The 13,152-nt window shown below is 43.2% G+C and overlaps 1 protein-coding gene across 1 annotated transcript in view; it reads left to right on the top strand.

Annotated features, from left to right (window-relative positions):
- Window positions 1-11,153, top strand: part of LOC147726038 (PC-esterase domain-containing protein 1A-like) — a 207,012-nt gene extending 195,859 nt beyond the window's left edge. Inside the window, exon 10 of the mRNA XM_086960152.1 lies at window positions 8,808-11,153. Within this exon, the coding sequence (XP_086816278.1) occupies window positions 8,808-9,037 (230 nt within the window). The 3' untranslated portion in view covers window positions 9,038-11,153. The remainder of the gene's footprint in view (window positions 1-8,807) is intronic.
- The last annotated feature ends 1,999 nt before the right edge of the window (window positions 11,154-13,152 follow it).

The raw sequence follows: 13,152 nt of genomic DNA, 5'->3' as shown, positions 1-13,152 counted from the left end.
CTAGCCATAAGGCAATGAAACACTGTACCGGGTCAAAAAGATAACTTAAGTGTGAGGAGACTGATTGCTGGTTTGCGGTCTATGGCTTCATTATATGGTGTCCTTTAACCCTTTCGATGCTGATGACGAGCTCAGCTCGTCATGATGCACAGTTGAGCTGTGCTGATGACGAGCTGAGCTCGTCATGAATAAAGTAATAAAGCAATTTCCAGCACAGGGGGGGGGAAACGCCTAGCAGCCAAGGTGTTAATGACCTTCAGTTCTTTTTTTTTTATTATTATTTTTTTATTTATTTATTTATTTATTTTAAATGGGGCTTGGCTAAGTCCTGATAGATACGGGAATATTGTTCCAAATTCTGGGTCGTTGAATGGAGAAGGCCAGTTGCTTTGTGCTGTGCTTTTCTTTTTGGCGATACTTCATATCTTGTCAGACTGGTAGGCAGAAGTGCCAGTTTCAATGGATTTGTAAACTATGTAGATGGTTTTGCAGATATTGTTGACTGGAAAGAGAAACCAGGGGATTATCGTGGGGGAGAAAGTTTGCGGGGCAGGGCGGTTTTGGTCCGATTTCTTTAGGCCTTCACAGAGGTGTATGCTGCAGTGTTTGATGTCCTTCAGATTAGATCAGATTAGCAGTTTGTAGGGAGCCTTTTTACTCCAACGGATTGTCCCCAGGCTAAGAATTCTTCCTCCTTGTCAGAAACAGACCCCTGTCCGTTGCCTCAGCACAAATCTGCCTGGGACGACCTGAAGAACCACGTTTTTAATTTCCTAAAATACGATTCTGATCGCTGCATCCAAAGATCCAGCGGCAGTTGGTTACATTTTTTTGCTGCTAAAAAGCCAAACTATCTACCTCCCAACCGTGTTCTTTGCAATTTCTAAACAATCAGCCTAGCAGTGCCTGGAGACCTACGATTTCTAATAGATCTGTAAGGGGCAAGTAGAAGAAATAGATAACCTGTGACAAAAGCATAGGGCTTTAAAAGTCACTCTGTCCTGCACCGGCAGCCAGTGTAGTTCTACGAGAGCCGCTCCCACCGGGCTTTGCCTTGAGATGTTCAATAGTAAACGGGCTGCGGCATTCTGTACTCTCTGCAGCTTTCTCATTCTACCTTTGGTGACCCCTAAATAAAAAACATTTTAGAAGTCCCAGGCAGGACTGGATGATTTTTTTTTTTAGTTTTTTTTTTCTGCCAGGGGTAACGGATCTAAGATTTTACATAACCTCCTCAGTAGGCGAAAACATGTACTGGCCAAGCCTGATATTTGTTGTTCAAACAATAGTGAGTTATGAAACCACACCCCTAAGTTTTTATTTTTGGGGTTAGAAACCGGGGTTAGACCTGGTTCAACTGCCACCAACTTGGAGCGGCCTCTGCTTCATTCTGTTATAGCGTAATGATCAGCTGAGTGTCATCAGCGTAAAACACTATCTTCACCACATGTTTCGCAACTATATCCGCTAAAGGGCGCATATAGATGAAAAATAATGTTAGGCCTAAAGCTGAGCCCTGTGGAACCCCTTGCAGCAAAGGTCAGGTTTCGGATTTGAAAGGCTGCTAAAAAATTTGGAAGGACCTAGCTCGAAGAAAATTATTGATCCATTCCAAAGTACCACCTTTGACTATCTCCCACAGCCACTCCAAAACAAAGTCGTGGGATACCGTGTCAAAAGCAGCACTCTGGTCCAGCAGAATCAAAGCTGCCGTCTTACCTTAAACTGCGGTCATTTTCAACGATTCTGAGGCTAAAAGTAGCGCAGATTCAGTGCTACACAAACACCTGAAGCCTGATTGAGTCTCGTGAATCAAATGGTTTTCTTCAATGAATTTAGTCAGTTGGAGATTCTGACATTGTTCTGCTATTTTAGCATAGAAGGGAAGCAAGGATACATTTCTCAAATGTTCTGCAAGGATGAGATCCAGGGAAGGTTTCTTCACCAACTGAACCACCATCGCATGTTTCCAGTGACTTGGGACTTCCCCTGAGTAATAGGAGGAAACCATCAGGTTCGTGAACACCGGAGCAGTAGCTTCCTTCCCTTGTAACAAGTTAGGGGGCATTATATCTGTGGGAGAACACGATTTAACCGCTGAGAGAAGCTGAAGAGTATCCCTCACAGTAGGTGCTTGGAAATTAAATAGTCTTTCAAGTAGTAATTTATCCTTAGGGGGGATGAATTTCAAGTTTCTGCCGGCCTCTGGAGAAGTGGCATACCTTTCATCGATTTTTATTTATTTTTCTGGCAAAAAAAGCTAGCCACTTGATTGCAGTTATCTGTGGAATAAGGCAACAGTGCCCTGGCACAGTAAAGAGAGGCAAGCTCTTTTACAATATGGAAGATATCATTATTTATTTATTTAATGCGATTGTATATAGCGTGAACATTACCTGAAGGTGTCAGAGCACTTTGCAAAAGAACCAGTTGCGTTACTTAAGGACTTTGGATTACATGGGTCACAATAAAAGATACAACCCGAAAAAATTTCAAATGTACAAGTTGTACAGTTAGTAAACAAAGAGATATAAACAGAAAAAATTGCAAATGTACAAGTTGTAAAGTCACGCAAGGAAAAGATACAAACGGATAAACTCTAAAATCACATAGGAATGGTAGTAAATACAAAGGTCTACGACATATAGTAGTGGTTAGTTATTTATATTTATATATATATATATATGTGTGTGTATGTGTATATATATATATATATATATATATATGTGTATTCAATTCACTCAGGATAGCATTTTTACAATAATAATTACACCTTAGCAATCTAAGGGCAGGGGAAGGAAGAGGGAGGAGAACAGAAAGAAAGGAAAAGGAAGGCAGAAGAAGGACAGGAAGGTGAAAGTGAAACAAAACGGACGAGGGCACAGAGGCATGAGCAAGATCGACAACGAAGAGTAGGTCCATGGCAAAGGAGAGACAATAGAAAGGTCGCCCGGCTGGGACAGAGGAAGAGGTCAAAGATTATTAAGATGGCGGATCAGGGACAGGAAAGTCAAAGAAGAAAGTCACAAAATGGCGGGGAGCATAAGAGTCCAAGTCAGAAAGTCAAGAGAGCAAATTCCAAAAACAACAAGAACAAATTTTGCGATGGGTAACTAGAGGGGGATAAGTGGAAAAGAGCCAGAGAGTCAGGAGGGAGAAGGGCAGTCAGTTTCAAAGTCATTGCCGTACTGTCCATGTGCAAAATTTCAAGGCAGCGAGGGGCAGTAGTGTCCGATCCGGTGTCCATAGGTCAAGGATGCATGTTGCAGGCACCAAAGCAGCAGTCCATATCTTTAGGAGCATCCTTGGCCGATTCAATTCTGTTCACATACAATTCTCTGCATATTCTCCTAATCTGCTTGTGATAATCTTTTAAAGCTTCTATGTGACTCATTTTGTCCTCAGACTGATAGTTCCTCCTCCAGAGACGTTTACATTCTTTTATAAGGGCTAATAATTCCTCCGTAAACCATTCAGCTGAAGGGTTGAGGCAGAAGCTGTTACAGGGTTTCAGTGGCGTTAAGGAGCCCAGTACTTCCGTAATCCAGGAAGTTTGTTTGCTAGCTGTCTGTGGACAGGCCTCCAGCTTCTGAGTACTCGATGTCAATTTGGCTGTAAAGGTATCTGGCGCTAGTTGCAACCATTTCCAGGTCATTTTAGGCACAGTATGCGGTTTCGTCGTGCCAAAGCCCTTCCAAGATTCCATTATCTTTAAAGGAAGGATGGAATGGTCATGCCACAGGAACCGGGGGTAGGGCTTTTATCCAAGCACTATTCGAGAAGATATTATCAAGGGTGTGTCCCCAAATGTGCGTAGGGGTGAGTACTAGCTGAACCAACCCTAAAGCCTCTAATTCGGTTGTAAGCTCTGAGGCTTGATGGCTAAGCTTGTTCTCAAAATGAAGATTCAAGTCACCTAGGACCAAAAAAGTCAAATAATGAATGGCATAACCTCTGTCTTGGCATTAACAAACACCCTAGCATGGCCAGGCGGCCTATAAATTCAAAGACCTGCCACTGACTAATCATTCTTCATAGATCTAGAGAAAAATGCTGCTTCACAGCCAGAAATCGACATTTCAGTAACTTTATCTTGAAAGTCCTTCTTGAAAATACCTGCTATTTCCTACCTGACTACCAAAGCACAGCTAAGCAACACACATTATTTATTTATAATTGTAAACGTCCCTACCCCCCACCCTCCTCTCTATGTAGGTCGGTCTATTCTTTAAATGGCGTGGCTTTCAAGTAACGCCTCCAATATATCCGGAGCTGGCTGCCATGATAGCCAGGTTGCTACCAGGAACAACCCAACTGGCTCTTGGTTTGTTAATCTCTCTAAAATGACATACTTCTGCTTACCTAGCAACCTGCAGGTCAATGACAGACAGAATAAAGACCAGGTCCCAGGCCCTGAAACACACGATCCTATCTCACTTTGATAAGGTGTTAAATGAAAAATGACACCTACCACAGCCGTTAACCCCAGCATCGGCATCTGTAGACTGGAGACAGTCCTTAAGCCACTGCTTTGCGGAGTGATAGGATCTCTGAAGGCGAATAGCAGATTAAACCCCTACTAGGATGGGCAAGGGGGCCTGGCGCGGAAGGTCGCAGCCGGCTTGCCTTTGGCACGCCAGCGGCACAGCCGCACATCAACCATGATTTTGTAGCCCGCCTCCAAGTATGTGGTTATCTCTGACTACTGAGAGGCAGTCAACTGAGAGCCCCGTTTCCACCCACCCAGAAGGAGGAACTGCAGATAGGTAAAATTTGCAGCAATAAAACTGAAAAGGCTAAAAATAAATAATAAACAGAAACGAACTAGATAATAGCAGTGAGCACTAAAACAACACAGGGGAGTCTGGCACCTCCCAACGCCTATTGCGCTACAAGGAACTAAATGCTGACATTAACACTTTAGCCAGGCAACTCTCATTACCTAGATCATTACAAGGAAACCAACATAGAAATTGAAAGACCGGGCTACCAAGGCTCGGTTAGGAAACACACATTTCTCCCCACGGAGAAGGAATCCCTGCGTAAGAGCAGCAGCGTGGAGTCTGAGAGGCCGTGTTTTAGGGCATTGTCACCATTCCGATTCAAGAGTTCAAGGACTTCAACAGCAGATCTAAAGTCACTTTCTTGAGTAATTGCGGTGTCAGTAGTAGAAGAGAAGCCAGTCTGTCAGTGCAACAATAAATGGACCCCTGGGCATAAGTTATGTTCCGGAAGAGCCCTAGTGGTCTTCAGTGGTGTAGCTGATTTTCAAGAAAGGAATATAGTTTCAGGTTGAAAAGTCTAAGTCTCATGACCCGTGTTTAAGGCAAGATAAAGTGGAAAGGGGGTTTAGTGGCATCAATCTCCAAATATTTACATACTTCCACCTTGTCAAAACGTTTGGTTCCCTATACACTTATGTATCCTGAATGGTTGCCCCTTTTTAGCAGTCTCCTTAGATTGTTAGCACCATCAACTAAAGAGAGTGACACTTGCAACATTATAGTGATCCAGGAGCAGCAAACTTTTGTTGAGGCTAAATTACTTCTTGAAGTTGTTCAGGGAAAGGTACACTGCGTACACGGACCACACCTGGCGTACATCAAAAACAATGATCCTGGAATTTCAGGGTGGATTCATACCACAAATTTTCTTCCACCCACTTATCTTCAGTTGTATAAAGTGAAAGCCGACCCATTGAGAATACCTTTTCTTTCCCCACATGCATGAAAACTCAAAACCAAATCTGTTCGAATGTTAAACTATTAGTTAAGTTCTTTTACGAGAAGTTCTTTATTTGTTACCACCTTCCTCTGAAGTGGTGGTATACGGAATTCAGGAGAAGGGTCATCATTCATCTCTAAAGATCTCCAGATGGAACCTTTTTAAGATGGCACAGAGTAAAACCTGTTAGCATCATATTCTTCTCCAAGGCCCCCCACCCCCTCTTTATCTGATGATCTCCGATCAGCCTAAACATCTGTACTGAGCACAGGTGTGTAAAAACACTGCTTTCTGGATATACACTACATGTTCTATTTAAGAGCTGCCTCTGGGTAAGTACCCTGACACATTGAAGAATAGATGTCTCGATCTGAAAATATGACTTCCTTGGACTGTGTAAAAGGTCAGAAGAATTGCTGTATGGTATGAAGTGAGAGCAGAAACAGCTCAATCACATCACCTTATATGTAGATGCTTGCTTAATTTGAACATTTTTCACTTTGCATCTGGTTGGCCACCCGAGTACTCTGGTCAGCAACTGGGCAGACTGCACTGCATTAGTCTTCCTTTTCCCAGATGACTGCAAACTCATAAAATATTTCCTTTTAGTTTAAAAGGTATGTAAGAGATAATTATTCATAATGCACATATTTTGTCTAGTCTGCAGGGGTATTGGCCTTCATTTTGTTCTCAGATCTCAGATCTCAGAAGGGTGATTGTGTTGAACCACTGGGATTTGTTCAGTGACCTTCAGGTTACACATAAATAGATGCATTAGTCCGCTGAGCCATGTAAGCGGACTCCTCCAACTGACCCATCTTCTGTTGGGCATGCCTTTGATCTAATTACCATCCATGTCTCATAACCCTCAAGCCCCTGGCCCTCTCTAACCGCATACTCGACACCTCCAACTCCACCAAAAAAGGCTTTGCCATTGTTAAAGCAATGACAGGTACCACCCTGCCCCCCCCCCCCTCCTTCCTTCCCCAGCACTAAAGCCATTACCCCTTCTTTGGAACTTTGCACAAAACTGTCCAATCACTACTCACAAAACCTCAATCATCTACAATAAATCCCTAAGCCCAACTGGACCTCTGCTCCTTCAACTTCCTTGTCACAGAGTCCAGCTACTCACCAGAAACCTACCTTCACTCACCACCGCCACCTTCCCTCCAAAAAAGCCAACTTCCTAGCAGAAACTCAGTAGGCCCCGCCTAGCAGCCACTTCAGCACCAACCACGTTATAAACAATTAACATTCCGGCTAAGGGCCCAACCATAACACTGAGACGTGCCTCATTGCAGCCACGGATGACATCAACGATATCACTGACAAAAGAGATATGGCAGCCCTCATTCTTCTGGACCTCTCAGCGGCCTAAGAAATAGTCTCCACCCCTTCCATCAACTTCACGAAGCAGGAGTTCATTGATAGGCCCTACTGTAGTTACGCTCCTTCTTTTTCAGACACACTGTATGTTCACCTTCCCTTGTACCAGTTGGACCTACACCAAGCTCATCTGTGGCATACCCCAGGGGTCCTTCCTAAACGCCACATTGTTTAACATCTACATGGCCCCTTTTGCCTCGAGTGTCTTATCCAACGGCTTTAGCATAATCTTCTATGCAGACAGCACCCCGCTGATCCTCTCCCTCTCAGAAGATACTCTTAACGCACAGGTCATCGTCATCAGTTGCATGTCCTCAGTAGCTGACTGGGTGAGCTACAACTGCTTCAGAGTAAATGACAACAAAACTGAAGCTGCACCGTTTAGCATGGACACTTGTTTCTGCACCACACCCAAGCCTGGTGGCCTACCGAACTAGGACCATCCCTCCCCAGGGTAACAAGCTCTATAATCACATCTACATATCCAACTAGGTCAAGGGGGTCACGATCTCCTGCTTCCACACTATTGAAATGCTCAGAAAAATACACCAATTGCTCCAGCTCCCTACACACACACAGACCAGTGACTCAAACCCTCATCACCAGCAAACTCCGCTAAAGAAACGGCGGCCATGTAGGCATCTCAGCCCAGCCATAAGGGATACAAAACGTGGCCTATATATTAAAAAAAATATTTACCCAGAGGATGGATAATTTGTCACAAATCTAAAATGAATGATCCAAATTTCTTCTAATCAAGCCCAACATTTATCTGAGCAAACCTTGACCCAGTCTTGAGGCGGAAGCCGGGGCTGGAGGTAATCTTCCCAATGACTGGTCCAAAGCTTCAATCTAGCCCCCCCCCCCCCCCCCCCCCCCCACACCACTCTGTGATCTGGTATCAAGGACTTGTAGCGCCATGATGCTCCTTCCGGAGCGAACGCTGCGCTCTATAAATACACCTCCAAATATCCAAATTTAATAGATTGGGTTTTTGCGTTCACCTCTCAATCCAGTAGGATCTGATATTTAGCACTATTAGTAGTAAATTGAGATCCAGTTGTCATCAGTAAGAAAGAATCCTTGTTTCTAATAATCTTTGGACGAATATATGACCTTGCTGACTTGTCTTTTTTTAGGGGCGGGCTATTATTATTATTTAAAGGCGCAGATATTGTAGCTCCATCAAAACTTTCAGATTTTGTTTGTAGCTACCTTCCAGTGCAAGATAAATATCTAATCCCGGCAGTAATCCAACTTTCCCACAACCACTTTTGTCCTAATTTATTGTTTTAACTGAAACTTCTGATTTGCAAAGTTCTTAAGGGTGCTCCAAGGCTTAGACCGACCTATGTCAATCTTAGACCTGCCGTATTTCGTAACTCAGCCATATGATTTCCCTGTAACGCCTGACCAGCCTAGACAGGTAAGTAAGTTTAAGATGTTGCGTTTCTTGAAGAGTAAGAATGCCAGATAATATATTTTTATATTCATAACTGTGGAAAATGTTGAACCTAGCTTTAATACATCATTAATTCATAACTATTTAAAGCGATTTGAGATGTTACTTTAATTTAGACTGGGTCTGTCTCGGTCCTATCTGTACTTTACCCAAAATAAGCCTATTTGAAACCCACTCAACCTCCTATAAAGGACATTAATTTGCCTTCCGCTTTGTTTTTCTTATTTTGCAGGTTCAAATGGCAGTCTTCGCCATTTCGAGGATGTGAATCCCATGTCCAGTTACAACACCTATGCAAACGTCCCCATGTACGGCCTTGGTAACTTTCCACACCACTCAGATTATCCCCTGCGTGAACGGCGTCAAGCAAATGATAATTTTGTGATGAGGCGACCTCTCAAGTCAAGGGAAGTTATGGCCCCTTACTACCGACCTCGAGGTTATCGCTGCCACCGATACTGAACACTGCTTTTCCTTGTGTCTGATCGCAGGTTGGAACTCTGCCATGCCCTGCACTTGAAATTGATGTGTGCTCTTTGAAATTGTGTGAATGCTATGGATAATGGTCTTGGAGAAAGTTTAGCACACTTGGCATGTGCTGGAGTTTTACCTAAATTACTGCATAAGCCCCTGCGGGTATCATTGCTGGATCACATGGGCGTTAAGGCAATGGAAAGCTGGGCTACAGTGCGGATGATCTTTGATCCACCATGCAGCTCAGCACTTCCTAGGGTGGTATTCCCTAGAAGAATGACTTCTCAAATTATGTAAGCCCACCCCTTCAGTGGAACAATACAAATCCTCCCTGGAGCTGAGCATTAAGGCGCTTCAGATTAACGGGCAGGACGATCGTACTTGTGGGATCACCGACGTTTTCGTTCCAGGATCATCTCCAAAGTTGTTGAATGGTAATGTTTGCAGTTGCTTCCCCATTTTTTTGTGTTGGCCAAAATTGAAACATTTTGAAACTTATTTATTTTTAATGATGGTCATTTTGTATGGCATTGAAAGTACCATATTGTGAAAATGTTCTCTCGGGATTCCTTTCCTAATCACTAATTGGGCAAAATGTTCTGCCTGATTCCACATCATGTCGCTTGCCACACCTTTTCTTATTTATAATTTTTTGTTAATTGGGGCACACTGATTTTTCTTTTCTAACGCACGCAAATGCCTGCGAAGGCCTTTAGGAGATTTTGTAACCCACATGGACTCCTCCTTGGCACATATTTGATGTTTTCAATTGAAGTTGAATCATAAATTGTTGGTGTTGTGAAAGCCGGGCTTGACTCCTTTTAAAATGACGAGCTCCAGTATTCCTACCTCCTGTAGAACAGTTTTGTTTCATATTGATATTGCTTCTTTCTGTGTTGAAAGATGTACCAGCTAGACCTTTCATGGTCCCTCCTGGTTGATGGAGTTTGCCAGAGTCGTAGAAGCAGTTTGGTCTTAGATATGCCTCACAGGTACAACATGCCACTCCTCTACAAATCACTGTTCCACAAATCACTGCTCCAATCTTATTACATTTTCTGAATTTCTAGATCCCATAGTAAATTTATTGAAGAGTAGTTTCCAAAATGACTAAGTTCCTTACAAGATGTTTGTGGTGGTTTTATTAATTAGTGATGCTAACAATCTGACCAGTAGGCTGTGTGTCCACATATTTCACAGGTCACGGGAGTCTACCTTGATCTCTTTGCAGGCTGCAATGGTAGAGAGGTTTTTGCTTTTCACACTCTTCAAGTAGCTTGGCCCTTGGAGATCGGCTCATCAAGGTCTCAAGTCTGTTACTGGATCCAAGGATGAGAAGTTTGCATCCTTCTTGTAACCTGTCCACAGGTTCCTGGGTTGTGTCTAATAATGCCCAGGATGACAAACCTCTAAGGTTAAGGCATCGGAACTGATGCTGCCCAGTGCCCTGTTATTGCTGCCAGCCCCAGTGTTTATGCCTGTGTTGTCACTGTATGCTAGCAGCTGTCTCAGGGCATCAAGGGCAGGGAATTGAATGTCTAATGTAGTTTGTTTTGTTAAGTAAAAATGTAACTACATTAATTACCTGGATGCCCCTGCAACAAGAGAGCCCAGCTATCCGTTAGAAAGAGGTTTATACCTCTTGGCAGCAAACTGTTAGAGTACAAACACCATAAGAAAGGGTAAGTTTGAACCACGGTTGCTGTAGTTTGTAAAGACTCCCATGAAATAATCGTATGCTTCTGAATGCAAGATTTATGGGCCGTCTTGCTCGTTTAGTCCTTATGCAGATGAGCAATCGTTTTAGTTTGCTGAAACAATGGAATTTATTCAGGGAACGTGTCCAGTGCTACATGTTAGGATAAATGTGTACTGCCTGTTATATATGTGGATTTGATGACAAAAGTTGAGATGTTTGGTAAACATGTACTTTAGACTGTCCACACAAGTGTTTTTTGTTGTCCTTATTGATAATGATAAAGTGTTTTGTATCACGACAACAGTAATAGTAGGACTGTTATTTTTTTTTTTTACTGTATTCCTGTTTCTTACTGATGCCAGTTTTAATGCCTTGATTATTGTATATGTAATAAAATGTTACTTTAAACAAAATAATGGACAGTATTTTATTCAGTTGGAACTTTCTAGCAGCGTAGTTTAAGGCCTAGCTCTTAATCATGCATACCCCTGCCAACTAGAAATGGGCTTTGGGATTTAGTTTCCTAGCCTCGGACTTCACTTTCAGGCGCTGGAGTTTACTCTGCCTCGTGACAGTTGTAGCTGCAGAGAACCATTGCAAGTTAGACCCACACAAGATGGCAATTGTTTCCAACCATTCTCTTACAATGTATCTGTGCTAGTCTAATTGTTTTTGCACATATGGAGTGTTTATTCTTATTTCAAAAGAAGCTGGGCTAAAGATGAACTGTACGGTCTAGTTACTGTCTAGGTTTCCAGCTGGCATTAGGACATTGTAGTTTCCAGCTGGAATTAGGACAGTGGAGAAGCCTAAATAAGTGTCTGATGCGCGAGTCTATTGCAGTTTTGTATTCTCTGCATAATGCAGTTTTCATCCTGTTTTAAAGGGAGATTCTATTGTATGTTAACTCCCACGATTGCTCACTTAACCCCTTTTCAAGCATCAGCATGTATCTAAAACAGTTTTCGTGGTACTCAACTTCATCATGGCCTCGGGGACCTAACATAATGTCAATAGTCGCGTACTGCTACTCTACCAGAAGTAGCATGAAGACTGTCACTGGAAGTGATCAGGTGCACCAGTGACCTTTTTCTCCACCTGCTATGGACATGAATCTAGAGCTTTTGAAATGTTCTCAACTTGCCGTCATCTTTTATTTTTTGTACCATCCCAAGTGAGCAGCGGTCAAGACTTGCAGAAGACCTGTACAGTACCATTAATGCATAGGTAAAGGAAACAACATTCAAGGTGAAACCAACCCAGGTCTTCTCAGAGAGGACTTGTGAAGCACAAAAGGAGCACTATTTCACTTAGTAGCACTATTTATATACTCATCCTCCTCTTCAGACACATGCCTCAGGTGAGTTTTCTGGCTGCAGTTGTATCTGTTTAACAAATTGGAGCCTTCAAGGGAAAACCAACGAAGATCCTTGCAACTTCTCCCTCCAAAATGAAAGTTTTGGCTCCCAAGAAGATTCTGATGTATTCGGCATTAATCACACAGTTGCTCTGGTCAACGCAGGGCCCAGTTTCGTCATCTGCGATACCTAGTTTGTGTTGAAATTGCAAAGAAGTTGAAGGTTCTTAGTAAAGCGCACTTCGACCAAGCGGCTTCCTGGCGCTGGAGTATTGACAAAGTACAACAGATGAAGCCTAGGGGAGGTTAGCAGGAATATGCTTGGGAGAACAGAAAGGTCTTAAGCGCTTTACGAAACTGAGTGTAAACTGTAATAGACCTGAGGGATTTATTATGCAATTTGTATCGCGCAAACAAAACCCGAAGGTGTCAAGGCGCCTATCAAAAAAGATCAAAATTGCAAAGCACCACTACAGGTACGCACGTACAAAGAGGTGGGTCTTTAGGGCAGATCTAAAAGATTGTAGAGTGGGGAGAGACCTTAATTCAAGAGGGAGAGCATTCCACCATTTAGGGGCCAGATTGGAAAAAGCTTTACCCATCCCCCCCCCATCTGGTCTTCCGGATACGAGGAACAGAAAGAAGAAGTCTGTTTGAGGAGCGATGGTTCCTGCCAGGATTGTAATGGGACAAAATAGATCCAATGCCAGTCGGGCTATTTTTAGCTAAAGCCTTGTAGACCATACACATGGTCTTAAAAAGGATACGGTCCACAACAGGAAGCCAATGAAGCTGCTTCCGGGCAGAGGTGGCAGAGACACGTCGGGGTAGATCAAGAACAAATCTGGCTGCTGCGGTCTGGCCCACCTGCAAGCGCTGTAGCTGACTTTTATTCAGTCCAGCATACAGCGCATTGCAATAGTCCAGACGAGAGCCCAGGAGGGCAACGGCAAGTTGTTTTCTTGCCTGCAAAGAGATAGTGCCTGATCTTCCTTAGTATATGGATGATACCCCATCAGGTCGATACAGTCCTGTTGACCTGTTGGC

Source organism: Lissotriton vulgaris, chromosome 3_1 (genome assembly GCF_964263255.1).
Source record: "Lissotriton vulgaris chromosome 3_1, aLisVul1.2, whole genome shotgun sequence".
Lineage (NCBI taxonomy): Eukaryota > Metazoa > Chordata > Amphibia > Caudata > Salamandridae > Lissotriton > Lissotriton vulgaris.
Note: the sequence above shows the minus strand (reverse complement) of the source record. Positions and strands in the feature narration are given on the sequence as shown.